Source organism: Leptosomus discolor, chromosome 5 (assembly GCF_034619465.1).
Source record: "Leptosomus discolor isolate bLepDis1 chromosome 5, bLepDis1.hap2, whole genome shotgun sequence".
NCBI classification, from domain to species: Eukaryota; Metazoa; Chordata; class Aves; order Leptosomiformes; family Leptosomidae; genus Leptosomus; species Leptosomus discolor.
This window is the reverse complement of record NC_141395.1, coordinates 70,611,248-70,633,621: the sequence shown is the minus strand read 5'-3', so window position 1 is coordinate 70,633,621 and position 22,374 is coordinate 70,611,248. Positions and strand designations below refer to the sequence as shown.

Genomic DNA, 22,374 nt, shown 5'->3' with positions numbered 1-22,374 from the left:
CCTTCTCCACAGGGCTGCACTCCATCCATCCATCTGTTCATCCATCTGTCCATCCATCTATCCATCCATCCATCCATCCATCCATCCATCCCCCGGTCTGTGCTGATACTGGGGCTTGCCCCAATGCAGGTGCAGGACCTTGCACTCATCCTTACTGAACTTCATGAGATTGACATGGGCCAAGTCCTGCCAGGGCTGCCAAAATCTCCATCCCTGCAACAGCAATGGCAAAACCCAGCGAGACGGTGCTTTGCTCCAAAGAACCACCCCCACCATTGTATTTTTGGAGGGGTGAAGGTACAAACTGCTTTAATTTGCATCAAGTGATCATCAAGATGCGTTGGCACATCCCATGTACTGACACTGGGGACCCCAATAGTTTCCAGTGGGTCCACACATGCGACCACCATAAGGCCCATCACTGCTCCTCAACTCTTGTTGCAATTTGGGCGGGTGTGCACACAGATGGAGCATTTCTCCTGACACTAAATCCTCCCCAACGCTGGGATACGTCCCTTGCTTGGTGGCCAACGCTGCGCTGCTCCTGTTTCACTGCAGGGCTCTGGGCTTCTCCGGGATGAGAAGATCAGATATGGCTGGGTGAGAGGGAGGAGAAAGGCAATGTTTCCAGCAAGAGTTAAAATAAAGGTAGAACTTCTTCTCCATGGAGGAGAGAAATTAATGGCTCCCATAAGCAGGGAGTGAACCTGCAAGCCAGGAGGATCTTGGCAGCCTCTGGGGAATGAATAAGGATTTGGAGGACTCAGACCAACTCTAAGTGTGTCCTCCGTCACCATGAAGTGAGTGAGGTGGGTGCCTGAGCCTCTGTCATCAGGATCTCCAGGTCCCTGAGCCTCCATCACAGGAACCCCAGGGTGCCTGAGCCTCCGTCACAGGGACCCCAGGGTGCCTGATCCTCTATCACTTGGATCCCCAAACACCTGAGCCTCTGTCACGGGGACCCCAGGGTGCCTGAGCCTCCATCACCAAGATCCCCACGTGCCTGAGCCTGTATCAGCGGCACCCCCAGGTGCCTGAGCCTCCATCTCTGGGACCCTGACATGCTCCAAGAGTCTCGGAGCCCCAGCACCACAAGATCCCCTCCTGGTCCAAACCCCCAAAGCATGGGGCTGGGGAGGAAGCCTTTGCTCACCCTCTGCACCCCTGGTCCCACCTCGCACCCCTGCCTCCCCCCAAATCCCTACACAAATCATCTGCTCCCATAGCACCGGTGGGTCTTTGCCCATCAAGCACCTGCCAAAGGGACAAAACAGGGGCTGTGACACCAAGCCCTGTCCCCCGCTGCCTTCCCCCCTCTCTCTGGCTGTGTTTCTTCCCCCCCCCTGCAGTCCCCTACCCCTTTCTTCCCATATATTTGAGGCAGGACAAAACTCATAACAGCAGTGGCTCTAGTCCCGGTCATTCACAGGGCTTCAGTCCCAGACCAGCCTCGCAGCGGGGATAGCCGGGAGCTAAAGCCACAACAGCCGCTTTCCTTATCTTTAACCCTTTTTTTTGCCAAAGAACCACTTTTCCACCCATTCCCATCCCAGGGTAGCCCCCCGAGACGGTGACAGGGCCTGGGGCAGCCCCACAAAGCCAGTCCCCATCTTGAGTTCCTCTAGATGTCACCCTCAACCGTCTTTTCCCCCAGCTTGGATTTTCCTTTCTCCAAGATCCTGCCTTTTTTTTTTTTTTTTTTTTTTTTTTTTTAAATTCCTTTCTGATCTCTTTCCGGCCATGTGTGATTGCAGTTTCCTCTGGGCGTCCATTTCATCAGCCCGAAATTAAGAAGCGGAGGAGAGAGGGGCGGCGGGGCGGCTTGGCAGGAGCCCACCCCCCCCATCCCCCCCTCCCCGCCACCTCCCCACCCACCACCACCCCAACCCCGCATCCCGCATCCCGCATCCCACCGGGACCCTTCTGCTCCCTAGGCTGGCCGAGCACCCCTCGGAAACCCCTCGCCGCACCCCTGTTCCAACCCCGGCTTCGCTTGGCCCGGAGGCCAGGAAGGGGGAATCCACCCCCTCAACGCAGACACCATCAGTTTTGGGGTGACTTTGCTTTTTTTTTTTTCTTTTTTTTTCGGCTGGGTTTTCCACCCCACATCACCCGCAAAGGTGCCCCTGTCATCCTGCGGTGGCCGGATGGTTTTTCTCCCCCCTGGCTCTGAACCGCAAGGCCATCGCCACCAGCGCTGCTCATCTTCTCCGACCGCCGCTGGATGCCAACGCCGGGGCCGGATTCAGCCTCGGCGAGAAGGTCACGGTACCTCCAGCCCACCCTTTTCCTCCCCGCTGCCACCAAGCCCGGTTCCGTGCCGTGGCCGTGGTGCGGCGGAGGGGACGGGACGTCAGCCGTAGAGGAAACCCACGCCTGGGGCGAGCAGAGAAAATCCCCGGGGAGGTTTCGGCTCTTTGGTTCATCCTCTCCTGCATGAGACAACCCCGGCTCTGCGGCTCTGCCGGGCGATGGCCACGCAGTGAAGATGTCCGTGGCCAGGCTCAACAGCGTCAATGGCTTTCTGGAGGACGGCAGAATGGAGGCAGGGGACATGGGCAGGATCCTCCGCTGCCTGGAGATGGGCACCGTCCTCACTTTGTTCTATCAGAAGAAGTCACAGAGGCCGGAGCGAAGGACCTTCCAGGTGAAGTTGGAGACCCGGCAGATCATCTGGAGCCGGACGCCCGAGAAGGTGGAGGGGGAGAGTGAGTATCAGTGGCAGTGGTGCTGGGGACGTACCGGTGGGGTACCCACCTGCGGTGGAGTGCCTGGGTGTGGGGTGCTTGGCCATGGTGGGATGTCCTGCCACAGTGGGGGTGCCTGGCTGTGGTGTGTCTGGTCATGGTGGGAAGTCCTACCATGGTGGGGTGCCTGGCTGTGGGGTGCTTGGCCATGGTGGGATGTCCTGCCATGGTGGGGTGCCTGGCTGTGGGGTGCTTGGCCATGGTGGGATGTCCTGCCATAGTGAGGGTGCCTGGCTGTGGGGTGTCTGGCCATGGTGGGATGTCCTGCCATGGTGGGGGTGCCTGGCCGTTGGGTGTCTGGTCAAGGCGGGAAGTCCTACTGTGGTGGGGTGCCTGGCTGTGGTGGGGTGCCGTACCATAACGGAGTGACGGGCTATGAGGTGGCTGGATGTGTTGGGGTGCCCTACCATGCTGGGGTGAATGGCTGTGGGGTGCCTGGCTGTGCTGGGGTGCCCTACCATGCTGGGGTGACTGGCTGTGGGTTGCCTGGCTGTGGTGGGGTGTCCTACTGTGGTTGGATGTTCTACTGTGGTGGGGTGCCTGGCTGCAGTGGGATGCCCAGCCACAGTGGGGTGTCTGGCTGTGATGGGGTGGCTGGCCATGGTAGGGTCCCTGTTGCAGTGGATTGTCTGGACATAGTGGGGTGCCTGGTAATAGTGGGGTACCTGACCACGGCGGGATGTCCAGCATGATGAAGTGCCTGGTCATGGTAGGGTGTCCGGCTGTGGTGCGGTGCCTGGAAATAGCGGTGTGTCTGGCTACAGTGGGGTACCTGGACATGGTGGGCTGCCCAGCCACAGTGGGGTGCCCAGTCCCGGTGGGATGTCCAGATATGGTGGGGTGCCTGGACATAACAGGGTGCCCAGGTGTAATGGGATGCCCTACCATGGTGGTGTCTCTGGCCGTGGTGGGGTGCCTGGCCATGGTGTGATGCCCAGAGATATAGATGCAGGAGCTTCTGGGCTGAGCAACTCTCACCACCTCCTCTGTCCCAGCTCACATGGCCCGTAAGTTGCTGTGGGGGCCAAGCTGCTGCCATTTCATCCCCGGGGTTTTATACCCTCCCTGGCAAGAAGGTAATTGTCAGCTCATGGCGCTTTTAACCCCAAAAATGGGGTGCTCAGCCTGCTGGGGCAGGCAGCAGCATGGGGTGGAGCATGGTGGTGTCCTCATGCAGCCCAGAGAGGACTTGGCCAGCTGGGCTCTGCCCCACATGCCTTAATGACGCCAGTGCAAAGTTTGGATGGTGCCTGAACTTGTCGGGACTGGTGGCACTGGGGTCTGGCACAGGAGATGCTCCCACTGGAGCATTCATAAAAGTCACCCTACCTTGTGGATTCGCTGGTGGCTAGTAGGCTGCTAGGGCATACTCCCACCGCCAGGCATCGGCAGGGCCCCGTGCCTTGGCGCTCGTTATGTGGTTGCTCATTACCTCAGGGCTTACATCTCCTCTTAGACTGAGCTAAAAAGAGCCAATGGACGAAAACACGGGGTTGGGGGTGACATGGAGCGACACCATCACCTCATCCCACATCCCCATGCAGAGAGGAACCCAGTTTTGGGGTAGCATCTCATCTGGATGATGGCAAAGCCCACCCTAGAGGTTTGGGAGGTGACAGGTGCCTTTTTCCTGGGGGGGCTCAGAGGGTGTCATTAAAAATAACTAATCACCCACTCAAAAATCACCCCCCACCACTAATTTTGCAGGAGACAGAGCAAAATCGCTGTGAAGGTTCAGCTCCTGCTCAGAGGGGCCCACCCCGAGCCAGACTTCTGGCCATGGTGTGGCTTTGAACTGGGAAGGAGGGTGGCACCCGGAGATGAGCGTCGGCACAAGCAGGATCCGTACGTGTCTGGACCTGCTGGGCTCAGGAGCAGATGTGTGGGAGGAGGAGGAGAAGGGATGGACGAGAGGAGGAAGGGCACTGATTTTTGGAGAGGTGGTTTTGGTCCTCAGCGGGAAGGGCTTGTTCTCCACTCATGGAAATAACGTGCTTCCAGCTCCTTGGGGTTTTTTCAGGAGCACCACACACTGCCAGGTCAGGGTCTTGGGTTGCTCCGGATGCCCTGCCTCAGTTTCCCCACCAGTGCCTTGGGATCTGGCTTTTCCCACACAACAGCCCAAAATCCACTGTGGGAATGAGTGGGCAGCCTCCAGGTTCACCCAAAAGGGGGGAAAAAAAAAAAAAAAAAGGAAAATCCCTCTGCAAATGGTACAATCCTGCCATTCAAACCCACTGCTCACTTTACCCAGTCCAGAGCAGGAGCAACCCCCATCTTGGTGCTGGCCTGGAGCATCTTTGCCCCCTGATCCAGCCCTGCTCTGTGCTCACGTGTCCTTCCACTCGCCGTGATATTATGGAAGCGCTGGGATCTCCTATTCATCCTGGGGGTCTCTCTCCCACCCTGTGCCTGACCTCGCAGCTGCCCAGGCTGTTTTAAATCCTCCCTTCAACCAGGCACCCCGCTTGCAGAGGGATTAGCGGGGATCACCGACTGCGCTGATGTCTCTGTTACAGACTGGCAGGGCCAGGACACGGATCCTGGCTCTCCCCAAGACGCCCAGGGTAATTACACGCTTCGTTAAGCAGCCGATGGACACGTGGCCCTGCAGATGGGGTCACCCGTAGCATCGCCTCTAAAATTAACCTCATCTTTGAAGGTTTCCAGCTCATCGCCCTCGGCAGAGCCCGCTCCCCAGTGCAAGGATGGAACCTAGCAGAAAACAGCCCAAAAGGGGTCTTTGCAAGAAATTAAAAGAAATAAGGGTGAAGGCAGCTTGGCAAACCCGAGTGCATTTCAGAGGGGTGGTTTGCCATGATGACAGCTGATCAGGATCACACCTCCAGCCTCACTAACACCAAATAATTAGAAATATAACCATTCAGGGAGGAGAAAATCCAGATGGGGTTTAGCACTGCTGGACCAGGAGAAAATCTTTTATTTCAGCTTTTAAATCAGCTTCACAACACCACAGGGAGTCCTTGGGGATGTGGTCGCTCAATCGCTCCCCCTGTACAGGAGGGTCTGAGCTGCCACATGTCCTGCAAGAAGGGATGACCAAGACGAACACGAGGGGACGTGGCTTGTGCCACAACAGCTCTGCCCAGGCCAGTGGGATTTCCCAGCACAACCATTCCCTCCAGCCGCTTTGCTTTGCTTTTCTCCTAATGCATTAAGAAAACTCCCAGGCTCTCAGCATCCCTAAAAGCCACTGGGCAGAACTTGGTCCTCCATCATCTTCCCACCATTCAAAATCTTCTTTGCACCACGCTGCTCACTTTGCATTAGAAGAGAAAAGGGATTTTCGCAGCTGGAACAGACTTCCAGAGTGTTTTAATCGCCCGAGACCCCTGAGACAATGCGGGGAGGAGTTTGGAGACATAGTTCTGACATGATCGCTGCAAATCCGCTGCAGATGTGGTTTCCAGGAAGCCGCTGGCTGCATTGCATTGTGCAGCCCTGCGCCGCTCCCTCTTCCCCCGGCTCTTCACTGGGACGGGCTATTTGCCCTGTTGGAGGAGGACTTGGGGGTACTGGTGGGTGAAAAACTGGACATGACCCACCGATGTGCCAACCATATCCTGGGCTGCATCCTGAGCAGCGTGACCAGCAGGTCGAGGGAGGGGATTCTCCCCCTCTGCTCTGGTGAGACCCCCCCTGGAGCACTGTGTCCAGCTCTGGGGTTCCCCAGCACAAGGCAGACATGGACCTGTTGGAGCTGGTCCAGAGTAGGACCACAAAAATGGTCAGAGGGCTGAAACACCTCCCCTGTGAGGACAGGCTGAGAGAGAGTTGGGGTTATTCAGCCTGGAGAAGAGAAGGCTCCGGGGAGACCTTACAGCAGCCTTCCAGTGCTGAAAGGGGGCTGATAAGAAAGATGGGGAGGGACTTTTTAGCAGGGCCTGTAGCGAGAGGACAAGGGGTGATGGTTTTAAATTAAAAGAGAGTAGAGTCAGATCTAAGGCAGAATTTTTTTATGCTGAGGGTGGTGAAACGCTGACCCAGGTTGCTCAGAGAGGTGGCCGATGGCCCATCCCTTGAAACACTCAAGGTCAGGTTGGACGGGGCCCTGAGCAACCTGATCGAGTTGAAGTTGTCCCTGCTCAGGGCAGGGGGGTTGGACTAGATGGTCTTCAAAGGTCCCTTCCAACCCAAACTATTCTATAATTCTATGATGGTTGACAGAAACCAGAGGTTGGGTCTGAGGCCCGATCGCAGAGGCATTGGATCAGGGGGTTGGCTACATTGCAACGTGTTGGCAGAGCCCTGATAGCCACTGGCTTCTTGCCCCTCTCTGGCGCCCTGTGGATGAGCAGGTTTGGGGGTGAGTGGCTGGTTTTTAACCCACAAACCTATTTCTACCCCCAAATATCCGCCTGTTTGTAACAAAGAGGGTTTGCTCTGAGCCATGGGGGCTGCATGGAGAGAGCAGCAGTGTTTCATTTCTTGAGATCTAGTCCCAAAACAAAGCACATGCAGGGGTGCAGACCTCCTCTGTGTCACTTGTGCTAAAATCCCACCCTGATCTGTGAAATTTGGCTTGTGGTCATCCAGCGAGAGAAGGCTGCATAAAGCCTCCAGTGTTTTCAGGAGACTTTCCGCCAAGAAAAACTATTCTGCACCTCTTTTCTTACTTAGTCAGCCTGATTTCTTCCCCATCCCTTATTCCTCCCTGTATTCAGCTTTTCTTTCCCCACTTCAGATTAGGCTGAGAGTTTCCATCAAGGCACCGGCACGCCTGCACCCTTCCCCACCGCCACATCGGAAACGTGGCCGGGCTGGAAATTCTCCGGGAAATGACCCATTTCCTCAGCAGGACAATACCACGGCGTGTTGGTCCGGCTGCCCTCGACCGTACAAAGCCCTTTCCGGTGCTGGTGGCTCAGTCCCAGAGCGCAAAGCTACCCAGGGGGTGATGCTCTTGGTATTGAGAACAACTTTGTGTATTATTACTAATATCATCATATTATTATTCTGCTCCCGATGGGACGTTTCCACTCAGCAAAACCAGGGGCTGGAAAACTCCTCTGGCAGCGTAGCAGTGAGGAAGACTGCGGTCCGGAAACCCAGCCCTCCCGCCACCAGCAGGGCTTTATATAGCAAGATAATGAGAGAGCAGCACAGCAGGAAAGAAACGCCCTGTGGTCCGGGCTGCTGGGTCTCCAAATTGCCACCTTTTGGGCAGATGTCTTCAATTAAAAGATGAGCTCAGCCTACCCCAGAGCCGGGTCTGACTTGGGGAGGAGAAGGCAGGGGAGAGGTGGCTGGAGATGCGCTGGTTGGGCTGGGGCAGGCCGAGCCTGGAGGACACGTGGCACCCACAAAGCTGGGAAACCAGTGGGTAGCGCTGTCAGGATGTCACATCCTGGGGACGCAAGTCCCTGGAGGACACATAGGAATGCGGTGCCATCACACACCTGGAGGTGGTGCTTCAGGGGCACCCCATCCTGGGGATGTGGTTCCCTGGAGGACACATGGCCATGGCACCCATGGAGCTGTCACACAGCTGCAACAGTGCTGCAGGGACACCCCATCCTGGGGACACGGTTCCCTGGAGGACACATGGCCATGGCACCCATGGTGCTGTCACACAAGTGCAACAGTGCTGCAGGGACATTCTGTCCCAGGAACATGGGTCCCTGAAGGACACATGGCCACAGCACCTGTGATGCCATCACGCACCAATGGGCAGTGCCACAGGGATGCCCCGTTCTGGGGACATGGTTCCCTGAAGGACATGTAACACTCATGGTGTCATCACACTAGCAGACACATCACTGGAGGGCAGGGGGACATGTCTTCTTGGAGGACACATGGGCACAGCACCCACCATACCATCACACATCCGTGGGCAGTGCCATGGGGATGCCCCATCCTGGGGACAAGGCTTCCCAGAGGACACGTGGTCTCCCGGCAGTTCCACCTCCCGCAGCCTCCCCAAGCCCCGCACGTGGGTCCGCAGTGGCAGAGTGTCAGGGGACAGTCCCGTGTTTCTCTCTCCCCGCAGTCGACATTCGGGAGATCAAGGAGATCCGCCTGGGGAAGAACTCACGGGACTTCGAACGCTACCCAGAGGATGCTCGCAAGCTTGACTTCACCATGTGCTTCATCATCCTCTATGGGATGGACTTCAGGCTGCGGACACTCAGCGTGGCCGGTGCGTGGGCTCCCTTCCCGCTCCCCTTGGCACCCCTAGGGCTCTCACCCTCCTCCCCAGCATCCCACCTCCCCCATCCCAACCTCACCACCCTTCTCTTCCTCCTCCAGCTTTCTGTGAGGAGGACATCAACCTGTGGATAACAGGCCTCAACTGGCTGGTGGCAGACACCCAGAAAGCCCAGACCCCACTGCAGATCGAGAGGTGAGGAAGGACACAGCAGGTCCCATTTCCCGGTCCCCATCTTGGGATCTGGGGGACAAAACCTCCCTGGATTTGATCTCCACTGGGGCTGAGAACCATCTGTCCGTCTCTTCCTTCTCAGGTGGCTGCGGAAACAGTTTGATGGGATGGACCGGTCGCGGGAAGGCAGGTGAGCACTGGCATGGCCCCATGCTGGGAAGTGGCCAGTGGGTTTGGCTGGACAGGGCCATAACCCCCCAGTTTCACCCCAAATCTGAAGGCCGAGCCAGACCGGTGGCGAGGTTTGTGAGGCAAGGTAGTACGAGGTTATCTGGGGTGCTAGAAGGCACCAACAATTAGAGACTTGAGTGCTGGTGTAAGGACCACGGGGACCCCGATGTCCCCGTGCCCACTGCTGCATTTCCACTGGCACCAGGAGGGGCTGAGCCATTAATGCAGCCCATAAACATCTCCCCAAGACAGGAAAAACCCCAAATCAAGTGAATTTGGACTTAAATGATTCTGGGGATGGGCATCATTTCTAGATGGGATGCTAGCTTAGAGTACCCAACTGGTTTTTGGATGTGCTCCCTCTCCCTGACCCTCTGCTCACACTCATGCCAGACCCCATGTAATTAGCTGTCCTGGGCCACTGCAGGGGTCAACAGTCCGGTAGGGTGATAGCCCCACGCCAGAGACCATGCTGGCACCAGGATTTGGGATGGGACCCTTGGTGTCGAGAGCTGAGACCCATCCAGAGGTTATCCATCCTCTGCGGGGTCTGCCAGTGCCCTGACGCTGGTTGACCCTCTCACAGCATCACAGTGAAGGACCTCAAGGCCATGCTGCCCCAGGTGAACTACCGTGTCCCCAACATGAGGTTCCTGCGGGACAAGCTCGTGGTAAGGACCCCCCGGCCACCCCAGCTATGCAGGGAGATGGTCTCCAAGCCCCCCCCCAGCCAGGCTGGAGCCAGCCCCAGTGTCACTGGCTCCAGTTGCGTGGCCCCACTCTCACGGAACACCGTCACCCACAGGAGGTGGAAGCCAGGAACGAGATGACTTTTTCGCACTTCATCCAATTCTACAAAAACCTGATGTTTGATGCGCAGAAGTCGGTAAGAGCCATGGCTTGTCCTTCCAAGCATCCCCCACCCAGTGCGGTTTATCCCCCCACCAGGTAAGCCCGGTCCCCTCCTTTGTCTTGCAGGTCATTGAGCAGCTAGAGCTCTCCTTCCCCTTGCGGTGAGTAGCCGGGAGCTCTGCAGCTCCCATCCCAGCCGAGACTTCAAGGGTCAGATCCATCGGGTGGGCAACGCAGCTGGGCTGCGGGGCAGAGCAGGGGTAGGGAGCGGGGATGGGAGCGGGGATGGGCGAGGGGATGGGAGTAGGGGTGGGAGAGAGTGTGGGAGCAGGGATGGGAGCGGGGATGAGCAGGGATAGGAGTGAGGATGGGAGAGGTGATGGGAGTGGAAGTGGGAGTAGGGATGAGCAGGGATGGGAGTGAGGATGAGAGTGGGGATGGGAGAGGGGATGGGGGAGAAGATGAGAGGGGATGGGAGCAGGGATGGGAGTAGGGATGGGAGCGGGGGTGGGAGCGGGGGTGGGAGAGAGGATGGGAGTAGGGATGGGAGCGGGGGTGGGAGTGGGGGTGGGAGCGGGGGTGGGAGAGAGGATGGGAGTGGGGATTGGAGCAGGGATGGGAGTGAGGATGGGAGAGATGATGGGAGTGGAGGTGGGAGTAGGGATGAGCAGGGATGGGAGCGAGGATGGGAGTGGGGATGGGAGAGGGGATGGGGGAGAAGATGAGAGGGGATGGGAGTGGGGATTGGAGCAGGGCTGGGAGTGAGGATGGGAGAGATGATGGGAGTGGAGGTGGGAGTAGGGATGAGCAGGGATGGGAGCGAGGATGGGAGTGGGGATGGTAGCGGACACATGAGCAGGGACGAGCAGAGATGGGAATGGGGATGGTAGAAGGGATTTGAGCGGGGATGGGTGCGGAAATGAGAGCAAGGATGCGACTAGGGATTGGAGCAGGGAAGTGAGTAGCGATAGGTGCCAGGGATGTAGGGACATGTCACCCTGCCCTCCTCCCTGTCACCGCTGCACACTCCGGCTGTGTGCCCGCCTCTCCCAGGTCACAGGGTGATACTGGGAGTGTTTGATCTAGCAGCGCCCATCAGCTCAAGGTTCCCCTTGCACCCCCATGGCCTACACTTTCCTCAAGCCCCTTGGCAGCTGCCACAGCTGCCAGAAGTGGGGCAGGAGAGGGGGGCACAGGGAGGCTGAGCTACAGGTGGATGCTGGCAGCCTCGATGCTCTCATGGGGTCTACTCCAACTGCTGCTCCTGGTCCTCACTGATGGCCACTCCGTGTCCCAGGAACGTGGACCGCCCTGAGCTGTGTCAAGTCTCCCTCTATGACTTCCAGAAGTTCCTGCTGCACGACCAGAAGGTGGGTGCTCTTAGAGACCCCCCTCAGTCCCCACCTAGGGGCCCTTCATGGGATGCCCCAGCCCAGTTCCCCCCATAATGACAGCCATGTTTGCACCCGAGGAACCCTGGGCCAGTGATGTGGGCATGGTGCGGGACTACATGTGCGCCTACCTCAAAGAGGGCTCCAGCGAGGCAGCGGACCCCTCTTTCCAGCTGGATGAGGTGGGTGGCCCCACGCAGCACCCACCCAAGGGTGTCTCTCCTGTCAGGCTCTGACCTCTCTGCTTCCCCTTCAGTTCCTCACGTACCTCTTCTCCAAGGAGAACATGGTGATGGACGCCAAGTATGAGCGCGTGGTGCCCGAGGAGATGAACCACCCCCTGTCCCAGTACTGGATCTCCTCCTCCCACAACACGTAAGAACAGGGTGGACTCTCCTTGGGGACCTCCGTGAGCACCCCATCACCCCGACTGGGCGTCCCTGGCCTCTGATGGTCCCTTTCTCTCCTCTGCAGGTACCTGACAGGGGACCAGTTCTCCAGCGAGTCCTCCCTGGAGGCGTATGCCCGCTGCCTGCGCATGGGCTGCCGCTGCATCGAGCGTGAGTCCCCACAGCACTTCGCAGAGTTGCTGAGCCCCCCCCAGCACCTCGTGTCGCATCGGACAGACCGCCCCCTACACCCGTCCCACAGCACTGGGGTGGGGGGTCCTCCATGTCCTTCGGGGGCTTGAAAACATGGTCCCCAGTACGCAGTCGGTGACCAGCATGTGTTAACCAAGGTGTCTCCCCACTCAGTGGACTGCTGGGATGGCCCAGACGATCTTCCCATCATCTACCATGGCCACACACTCACCTCCAAGATCAAGTTCCTGGATGTGCTGCACACCATCAAGGAACACGCCTTCGTCACCTCTGAGTAAGGTCCAGCCACCCAATAACACCCCAATTCTGGGGCGGGCAGGCAACCTCTCCTTTGCCTTCATCCGAGGCCACCATTCCCACCTGCTTCCTGCAGGTTCCCCATCATCCTCTCCATCGAAGACCACTGCAGCATCGTCCAGCAGAGGAACATGGCCTCCCACTTCAAGAAGGTCTTTGGGGACATGCTGCTCACAAAGCCAGTGGACATCAATGCCGATGAGTTGCCCTCGCCCACCCAGCTCAAGAAGAAGATCCTAATCAAGGTGTGGAGCAGGCACCACCCCCAAAGCCCCTCTTTGCGGGAGGGACAAGGACTGTGTTGGGCTGTGAGGGATGGTGATTGTCCCAAATCTTGGGACTCAAGAATGACATCCCTCTGTGCACAAGTGGGACATCTCTTCAATGTTCTACTGCAAGAGACAGTCATGGGGAAGAGGGGGTGGTGAAAAGGGACTTGCAGGAACCCAAGCGTGGCCTGAGGGCTGGGAGCTCAGTGTGACCACAACACCATGGCCACCGCTGAGCTCCCCTCCCTGGGCTGTCCCCAGCACAAGAAGTTGGTCGAAGGGAACCTGTACGAGGAGGTCTCCACTGCCAGTTACTCAGAGAACGACATCAGCAACTCCATCAAGAACGGCATCCTCTACCTTGAAGACCCCATCGACCACGTAAGGGTCTCCCTGCTGATGGCAGCCAGGGGTGGAGTGGGGTCAGTCAGATGGGGATGAGCATTGGGATTTGGGTTGGGCATGAGGCACGGGCTCTCCTAGACCATTGCAGTGCTGGAGGGGGCAGGAGGGGGCAGAAACAGGCGTCTCAAAGCCCTGTCCCTTCATGCCATCATCCTCCCTGCCTGGTGATGCTATTCCTCCCTCCCAGACCTGGAGCCCCCATTATTTTGTCCTGACAAGCAACAAGATCTACTACTCAGAGGAGACATCCCGCTACCAGTTCAATGAGGATGAAGAGGAAGTGGAGCAGAAGGAGGTGTGTGAGGGGCAGGATGCATCCACGGGGCAGGGGGATTTAGGGAAGACTCCACGGGGAGGGTGAGAGGGTGGCAACGCCCATTTCGGGGTGAACTTGCAGGAGTTCAACAACAACGAGCTGCACTTCACGGAGAAGTGGTTCCATGGGAAGCTGGGAGGTGGCCGCGACGGTCGGCAGATCGCTGAGAAGCTGCTGCACGAGTACTGCACCGAGACGGGCGGCAAGGATGGCACCTTCCTGGTGCGCGAGAGCGAGACCTTCGTGGGGGACTACACTCTCTCCTTCTGGTAGGAGCCCCAGTGGGGAGGTAGGATCCCACCCTCCCTGAACCAGTCTCAGCATCCCACTGGGGATTTGGCCCTCCAGCCGATCCCCAGGTTGGTGGCTGGAATGGCTTTTTTTGGGGGAAACACCACCTTTTTGTGCAGCATGCAGACCCCTAAGCATGGGACAATGGGGACATAGACCCGAATTGACTCACCCCTGCCTTTCCCCCACCACCACTGCAGGAGGTCCAGCCGGGTGCAGCACTGCCGGATCCATTCGCGGCAGGAGGCCGGCGCCACCAAGTTCTACCTGACGGACAACCTGGTCTTCGACAGCCTCTACAGCCTCATCTGCCACTACCGCGAGGTGCCGCTCCGCTGCAACGAGTTTGAGATGCGCCTCACCGACCCCGTCCCTCAACCCAACGCCCATGAGAGCAAAGAGTGAGGATGGTCCCCATCCCCTCAGTTCCTTGGGCCCACCAGCCTCCTCCACCCCGTTGTGAGGTCTTGGGTGCCCCCCAAGGGTGTGGGGATGCTGGTGCCAGCCCACCACTTCCATGCTCTGCCCGGCCAGGTGGTACCACACCAGCTTGACGCGCCTGCAGGCCGAGCACATGCTGATGCGGGTCCCACGGGACGGAGCTTTCCTTGTGCGCAAGCGCAGTGAACCCAGCTCCTACGCCATCTCCTTCCGGTGAGTGTGGCCACCCCAGCATCCCGAGGCTGGCCAGGCTCGGCCATGGTGCCCACAGTGCTGGCTAAGCTGAGAACGGCCTGGCTCGTGTCTGTTGTGACTCCATGCTGGGTGGCAGGGGTTTGCTCTGGGTCAGCAGGGTGACACAGTGCGATGCCCAGTGCTGTCACGGGGGGGGGGGAACCACTAGCGGCGGTGATGGGAAAGCCCCGTCCTCAGGGCGGTCACCCCCATGGCATCCCTGCTAGGGCAGGGCATCACCTCCTGCCCATCCCCATCATGAAGCCGGAGTCTGGCCACCCCTGACATATCCCTCCCGGCTCTCTTGGCCCCAGGGCGGAGGGGAAGATCAAGCACTGCCGCATCCAGCAGGAAGGTCGGCTCTTCATGCTGGGCAGCTCGGCTGAGTTTGAGAGTCTCGTGGACCTCATCAGCTACTACGAGAAGCACCCGCTCTACCGCAAGATGAAGCTGCGCTACCCCATCAACGAGGAGACCCTGGAGAAGATGGGTACCACCGTGAGTGCTCCCAGCAGTGGGGATGGTGGGGATGGGGGCTCTGTGCCACAGGAAATCAAGGCCCATCCCCAGCTCCACCATGGTGGGAAGGTCTCCTCCAGCCTCTCAGTTAAAGCCCAACCAGAGTTGGCCAAGCTCCTTCTGCAGCCCTTGTCCATGGTTATAACTCTACCATAATTCCCTTCCAACAAGTTGCAAAGGGATATTAGGTCCTTCTCAACCTCCCTCTGGATCACACATGGTAGCCTGTCTCCCACCACATCCCCTTGCAACCACTTCCCGCATCCAGGTGACCCACTCAGGCATTTCTCCTTGCAGGAGCTGGACTATGGAGCCTTGTATGAGGTGCGGACCCCCCACTTCTATGTAGAAGCCAACAAGATGCCAATGGCCAGGGTAAGGGGACAAGCTGGTGTCCCTGGGAGCTGGAGGGTGGTGGGACATGACGATCCTAGTGCAGGGGCTCATGGGTGGTTCCCCCCCACCAAGATCCACCCGATCTACCACCACTGACCTGAGAAGCAGTGACATTTTGCTGCTTTTTTCTGACCCTCATGTGATACTGGACCCTTCTTGCACCACCGTCACTTGGGGACAGTCTGAGCTCCAGAGACAGCATTGGCACAGCATGGTGGGGGGGACAGGTCTGTAGAGAGCCCAGCCTGGAGCAAGGACCTAGCACAAGTTTGCCTCAACAGCAAGTAAACCCCGTTTGCACTTGGGGAACCCCAAAAGAGCAGGTTTAGGGGCAGTTCCCAGGTGGGGCAGTCTCCATCCTCAGAGGTTTTTGAGGCTGGGCTGGTCTTGGAGCTGGCCCTAGAGGAGGCTGGACTGGAGCCCCAAGGTTCCTTCCCTGTGATCCTACAGTCCCCATGATCCAGCACTGCTGTGCCTTGAAGGTCCCTTTTCAGCAGAGCAGCTCTCAGGCTAAGACCACACATGGGAAAGCTTAACCCAAAGGGCTTTTTTTCGAGGGACTGTGGTAATATTGGGGGATTAACCCCTTCAGTGCCCCAGGAGAAACTATTGGAGGAGCCAGAAGAGGAACCTGCTTTGCACTGAACATGGTGGTCCTACAGGACCACAGGCACCTCCAGCCCTCCTGTCCCCTCTAACATGTCTCACTGCTGGTGTGAGCAATTTGGGAGCATCGTTTGGGGCATCAGATCCTCAGGAGCCCCTGCGCTCCACCATGGGGGCTCGAGAAGCGGGGCTGAGCGGGGGCGCACTGCTCACCAGCATCCCTAGCTGCTGGGTGGTGACATGTGTCCCTCTCCCCGGTGGCCCAGTGCACAGTGAAGGCTCTCTACGACTACAAAGCACAGCGGGAGGACGAGCTGTCGTTCTGCAAGCAGGCCATCATCCACAATGTCGACAAGCAGGACGGCGGCTGGTGAGGGCAATTGGTTGGCCCCCTGGGTGGGCATCGCCGTGGGTGGGAGGTGGAGGGGACACCCTGGGTTTTCCCATGGGTTGTCCCACAGTGGGTTTTAACTGCCTCCTTTTCTGTCCCCCCACCCCTTCTCCAACTGCTCCCTCACATTGCATGCAGCATGAACACCCCCGTCCCCCCCCAAATCGGTCCGCTTGCCTTGATCCTCTCACCCCTTGCAGGTGGCGGGGGGACTATGGGGGCAAGAAGCAACTGTGGTTCCCGGCCAACTACGTGGAGGAGATCGTCAGCACACAAGCGCAGGAGCAGGATGAGGCCGTGAGTGCTGTGTCCCCCCACACCGGGGACCGAGGCCACCCGAGATGCTCCCAGCCCTGCTCCAGACCAGACCCTTATCCAGAGGCTGGGGGATGCTGCCTGCCCCTCCTCAGCTTGGACCTTTTCTGGAAGCTGGAGGATGATCCCAATTCTGTGCCAGCCAGGATCCTTATCTAGAAGCTGGGAGTTGCTCGTGGTCTTGCTCCAGCCCAGACCCTTATCCAGAGGCTTGGAGGTGCTTCCAACCCTGTGCCAACCCAGACCCTTATCTAGAAGCTGGGGGATGCTCATGGTCCTGCTCCAACCCAGACCTTTATCCAGAGGCTGGGAGATGCTTTCAATCCCAAGCCAACCCAAACCCTTATCTGGAGGCTGGGGGATGCTCGAGACCATGCCAAGAGGGCATTTTTCCTCTGCTATTGCTCAGACTCGGCCAATTCAGCAGGCTGGAGGGAGGCTGCCAAATGGAGAAGGCACCAGGCTCGGCCCCATATGCCTCCTCCACCTCTCCCTCTTCCTTTTTCTCTTGCAGTCATCAGAAAACAGCCCCCTGGGGAACTTCTTGAAGGGCTTCATCGACGTGCCATCCTGCCACGTCGGTGAGTGTCCCCACCACGTCCCCGCCGTAGATGTGGGAGCCCGCGGGAATGGCATGCACCCCGTGCTGAAGCTCAGTGCTGTGAGCTGAGGCTCCCCAAACTCATCACTCAATTGCCAGCTGGGTTTGCGCTTGGCACAATGTGCCGGCGAGCAACATGGGGCTGGGTTTGGAGGGAATTGCCTGATTTGGAGGGAATTCAGAGGAATTTGGAGATCCGAATGGGTCAGGGGAACATTTACCCCTGGCTCAAAGAACAATGCATTGCAATGTGGAAAGCTGAAACCATACATTAAAAAATGGGGATCCTCGAAGGAGGAGGACCCTGATGACTGCTGGGGTGCCAGGAGGGGCTGGTGGGGGCCTGGGAGTGGGACCTCTGAGGTTTCGTTTGCTCCACAGAGCCATCCATTGGGAATGTCTTCAAGTAAAGCCCTCCTCTGATGTCCTTATAGTTATCTCCAAAGACGGGAGGAGCTCCAAACCATTTGTCTTCACCATCCATTCCCAGCAGATGTCCCACGCAGCCCAGTCACTGGACGTGGCCGCGGACACGCAGGAGGAACTCAGCGAGTGGGTGGCAAAGATCCGAGAGGCCACGCAGAACGCCGATGCCAGGGTGAGGGGCACTGGGGTGCAGAAGATGTGGGTGGACAGTCTAGTCACCTGGGAAATGGTCCCAAATTTCTCCAAAGAAGGAGGCTGGAGGAGAGACTTTCAGCTCCTGTTTTCCCTTGTGCAGATGCAAGAGGGGAAGATCATGGAGCGGAGGAAGAAGATCGCGCTGGAGCTCTCCGAGCTGGTTGTGTATTGCCGCCCAGTGCCATTCGATGAGGACAGTAAGAGCTAGAGAAGAGGGGTGATGGGATGAGCGTGGGAAGAGATGGGTGGGGGGAACCAAGCAGTCATGGTGGGCCACCCCGAGGCCACCAGAAAGCCCCATGTCATCCACTGATGGCCACCTTGGTGCTTTCAGAGATTGGCACGGACAAGGCATGCTACCGGGACATGTCCTCCTTCCCGGAGACCAAGGCGGAGAAGTACGCCAACCGCAGCAAGGGCAAGAAGTTCCTGCAGTACAACCGGCGCCAGCTCAGCCGCATTTACCCCAAAGGGCAGCGCCTGGACTCTTCCAACTATGACCCGTTGCCCATGTGGATCTGCGGTAGCCAGCTCGTGGCCCTCAACTTCCAGACGCCTGGTAAATCCCGCTCCTGGGGTGGTTGCTGGGCTCATCCCTGCAGGACATCCCAAAATCCCCATCTCCAGTGGCTCTGCCCTGGGTGCTGTTGGTGGAGGTGGTCACCAACACGTGGATGATCTCTCTCCAAACTTTGTCCTCATCCTGATGGGGACACTGGGACATTTCCATGCAGTTCTTGGCTGCTTCATGCAAAACCCAGCTGCATCCCTTCTCCAACCAGGGTTGGGAGCTCTTAGTAGTGGGTTTGCCAGGGCAGGACCTTCTGCCCAAGGACCCCAGGGAGGTCCCTGAGCCTCACGGCTCAGAGCTGTTCTGTCCCCATGGCCACAGACAAGCCGATGCAGCTGAACCAGGCACTCTTCATGCTCGGTGGCCGCAGCGGCTACGTCCTGCAGCCTGACATCATGAGGGATGAGACTTTTGACCCCTTCGACAAGAACAGCCTGAAGATCGTGGAGCCCATCACAGTCCAGCTGCAGGCAAGTGGGCAAGGACAGCAAGTCCACCTTGAGGTGGTCACCATCAAGATGGGGAATCACTTCTTCCTTGTTTTTGGGTCAACTGAGGGTAGTTTTTACATGCTTCAGCTGCATATTTCTCCATGGAGCTTGTTACTGCATGATGTCTTGGGTTTGTTAGTCTTTCTCTGCATGTGGCATCATTTTTCCACAGGGGATAGACCCATGAGTGCACAGAGCTGAGCCTAACCTGAGCAAGAGCGAGGTGGAGGGTAAAGCAGATAAAACAATCCCAGAAGCACCTTACTCAGCCCCTGGGTAATTTTGGTGTTACAGCCAGGACGGGTTGGTTTGTAGGTGCCTAACTCTTGAGCACAGCACAAATCCAGCAAAAGTTTTTTGACATAATTTCATGGATACAGCTAAAATCAAGCTAAAACCAGTTCTAAAACCATAAACAAGGTGTGAAGGACATGATGAAGCTTTTGGCAAGCCCAAACAGACCGAGCCATGGGGCTGGCTTGAGGAGTCCTTCCTTGCCCTGCGTGGCCAGACCTCACCCTCCTCTTCCTCTTCTTTCTCCCACAGATCCTCGGTGCCCGGCACCTACCCAAGAATGGGAGGAGCATCGTGTGCCCCTTCGTGGAGGTGGAGGTGTGCGGCTCTGAGTACGACAACAGCAAGAACAAGACAGACGTTGTAGGTGAGGCTCCACGTGGGTGACATTCCCACCCATCCCCTGTGCCCCAGGGACCAGCAGGGACTCCAGGACATCCCTAACCATGCCCTTTGGGGTCCTCTTGGACATGTCAGTGGTGGGGCTAGGTTTCATGGGCTATTGAAGAGGATAGGCATCTCCCACTAACGTGCTGGTGACATGCTGGTGACATGCTGGTGATGTCCACCTGTCTAGCCCTGCTCTGACCCTCCCCGCTCTCTCCTCACCCCTCAGCCGACAACGGCTTCAACCCTGTCTGGCTCTTCAAGCAGTTTGTCTTCGACATCAACAACCCTGAGTTTGCCTTCCTCCGCTTTGTGGTGTACGAGGAGGACATGTTCAGCGACCCCAACTTCTTGGCACAAGCCACCTTCCCCGTCAAGGGCCTCAAAACAGGTATTGTCCTTCCATCTGCACCACCACCGCCATCGTCATCAGAGAATTGTAGAATCATAGAATGGTTTGTGTTGGAAGGGAGCTTTAAAGGTCATCTAGTCCAACCCCCCTGCAACCATCATCATCATCATCTTCTCCTCGGGGATCTGGCCATGACAGACTCTGCCATGGGGCTGAGCTTATGTCATGGTGTTGTGACCAGGCTACCGGTCGGTGCCGTTGAAGAACAGCTACACTGAGGACCTGGAGCTCGCCGCCCTCCTCATCCACATTGAGATCATCAACGCCAAGGCAGGTGGCCCAGGCAGCTTGAGGAACTCTGTGCCTCAGTTTCCCCAGCCAGAGCAAGGGGGAACAGCACCCTGGGGTGCCCTGTCCACCCCACCAGCCTCATACCCCTTGTGTTGGAGCAGGAGGAAGATGAGGAGAACCTCTACTCATCCATCCAGCAGCTGCGGGACCGTGCCAGCGAGCTCTCCAGCCAGGTCTCCAGCTATGAGCGCACCAACGGCTGTGACTCCCGCTACCAGCAGCGCCTCGACGAGCTACGGGCAGCCCAGGAGCGGCTCATGGAGCTCACCGAAGTCCGCAATCGCAAGTGAGTGTCCCCTCCCCCGTGGCTTTGGGAAGTCCCTCTTGGGAGGGTCCTTAAGACCACCACCCTGCTCCCCACCAGGTTGATGGAGAAAAAGAAGAGGGATCGGCAGATGGTAACCAAACGCAGCTGAGCTGGATGGACACGAGCCCACCAGCCTGCTGTGGACCTCCCCCACCACCTCCTCTCCTGCTGCAAAGGGAGGTGGGGTGGCCGGATCTGGACCCCCACACACACACCCAGGGCTGGGTGACAGCAGCATGACAAATTTGGGGACGAAAGGGAACTTCCAGTACCTCTGCCTGTGACGTTTCTCCGTCAGGGCGAGGTGGGAGGCGAGCTGCTCTGGCGTAAATCCCAGGTGCCTCCAGCTTCGTCTCATGTCCCCTGGGGCTCGTGGCCACGTCCCTGTCCCTGTGGGGTGGCCACCGTGGCTCGTCTTCACTCCGCATCCTCTGTGTCCCACCATCCTATGACAGGGGGTGGGTGATGAGCCCTGTGACCGATGGGGAAACTGAGGCACAGGTGCCCAGCCGGCCCAGGATGGGGCAGGACCGGCCACCTCCATCCTGGGGACAGGGGACAGGACCAGTTGGAAGCGAAGCACCAGGATGGGGACACAGGGGACACTTTGGGGGGGGAGGTAGGGGGGCATTTTGCCCCCTCCCACTATAAATATCTGTATTTTCTTCTTTTATCCAGCGTGTACATATGGTGCGGGGGGGGGGGGGGGGGGGGGGTGTCTATACCAGCCACAGTATTAGGGCACAGCGGGGCCCCCAAAATATCCAGAGATGGCCCCCAGCATGGGTGCGAGGGAGCAGGGGACGAGCTCTGGGGGTGCCCCACGAGGCAGGGTGGCCGGTCACAGGCACCAAGGTGGCCCCAGAGGGGACAGGAATGTCCCCGAGGTGACACCAGTGTTGGCACCAAACCCTGGGAATGGGGACAGATCCTGCCGGTCAAGCCAATGGAGGTGGTGCCCAGCAGGGCAGTGGCTGGGGACATCTCGGGGTGTCCCCTGGGGTCGGGGTGTCCAAGCGGGGGGGGGATCTGTGTATTCTTTGTATGAAAATAAATCTATTTAGCCAATATTTATACCCCGCTGCTGTGGTCTGGTCCCCAGCCCGAGCTCTGCCCCCAGTGCCAATGTCCCTGGGGTGAGTGATGTCCCCAAGGGGGTGGATCGGTGGTCCTGGATCCACTGTGTCACCCTTGTCCCCATGACGTGTCCCAGCAGCAGCGGGGACACCTGGGTGGTGCATGGGGTGTGCTGCGGAGGGAGTGCAGGGCCACCCGGGGAGTGGATGTGGGACGCAGGACATGGGACACAGGGCACAGGCCAAGGGGGACACAGGCTACGAGGCAGAGAGCCGGGGGGGACACAGAGCACAGGGGTGTGGGGACACGGGGACAATGGATACAGCGCTATGGGGATGCGGGACACAGGGTCATGGGGACACAGGGCCCTGGGGACAGACAGCTATGGGGATGCAGGGTCAGAGGGCCATGGGGACATGGGACACAGGGTCATGGTCACATGGAACACAGGATCATGGGGACACACAGCTATGGGGATGCAGGGTTACAGGTCCATGGAGACATGGGACACAGGGTCATGGGGACACAGGGCTGTGGGGATGCAGGGTTACAGGGCCATGGGGACGTGGGACACAGGGCCATGGGGACACAGGGTCATGGGCACATGGAACACATGGTCATGGGGACACAGGGCTGTGGGGACATGGGGACACTGTCTTATTCAGTATATTCATCA

At 58.3% G+C, this 22,374-nt stretch overlaps 1 protein-coding gene across 1 annotated transcript; it reads left to right on the top strand.

The window, feature by feature from the left end:
- The first annotated feature begins 2,488 nt into the window (after positions 1 to 2,488).
- LOC104345319 (1-phosphatidylinositol 4,5-bisphosphate phosphodiesterase gamma-1) lies at positions 2,489 to 20,730 on the top strand. The gene is made up of 32 exons (XM_086465228.1): positions 2,489 to 2,708; positions 8,758 to 8,907; positions 9,018 to 9,111; positions 9,233 to 9,280; positions 9,908 to 9,992; positions 10,127 to 10,207; positions 10,300 to 10,334; positions 11,471 to 11,543; positions 11,645 to 11,746; positions 11,821 to 11,939; positions 12,039 to 12,124; positions 12,320 to 12,440; positions 12,540 to 12,708; positions 12,994 to 13,113; positions 13,325 to 13,432; positions 13,535 to 13,722; positions 13,945 to 14,145; positions 14,279 to 14,398; positions 14,734 to 14,917; positions 15,236 to 15,313; positions 16,207 to 16,310; positions 16,532 to 16,628; positions 17,161 to 17,227; positions 17,682 to 17,845; positions 17,969 to 18,065; positions 18,203 to 18,427; positions 18,761 to 18,909; positions 19,477 to 19,591; positions 19,841 to 20,002; positions 20,205 to 20,293; positions 20,416 to 20,600; positions 20,679 to 20,730. The coding sequence occupies exons 1-32, from the start codon at positions 2,489 to 2,491 to the stop codon at positions 20,728 to 20,730; spliced, it is 3,888 nt and encodes a 1,295-aa protein (XP_086321354.1).
- Positions 20,731 to 22,374: the final 1,644 nt, after the last annotated feature.

Bases quoted from the DNA above. Each gene is read 5' to 3' on its own strand.
- LOC104345319 (XM_086465228.1), top strand. From the start codon at position 2,489: ATGTCCGTGGCCAGGCTCAACAGCGTCAATGGCTTTCTGGAGGACGGC. The intron at 14,918-15,235 runs GTGAGTGCTCCC...TTCTCCTTGCAG, and splicing joins TGGAGAAGATGGGTACCACC to GAGCTGGACTATGGAGCCTT. The intron at 20,294-20,415 runs GCAGGTGGCCCA...GTGTTGGAGCAG, and splicing joins TTGAGATCATCAACGCCAAG to GAGGAAGATGAGGAGAACCT.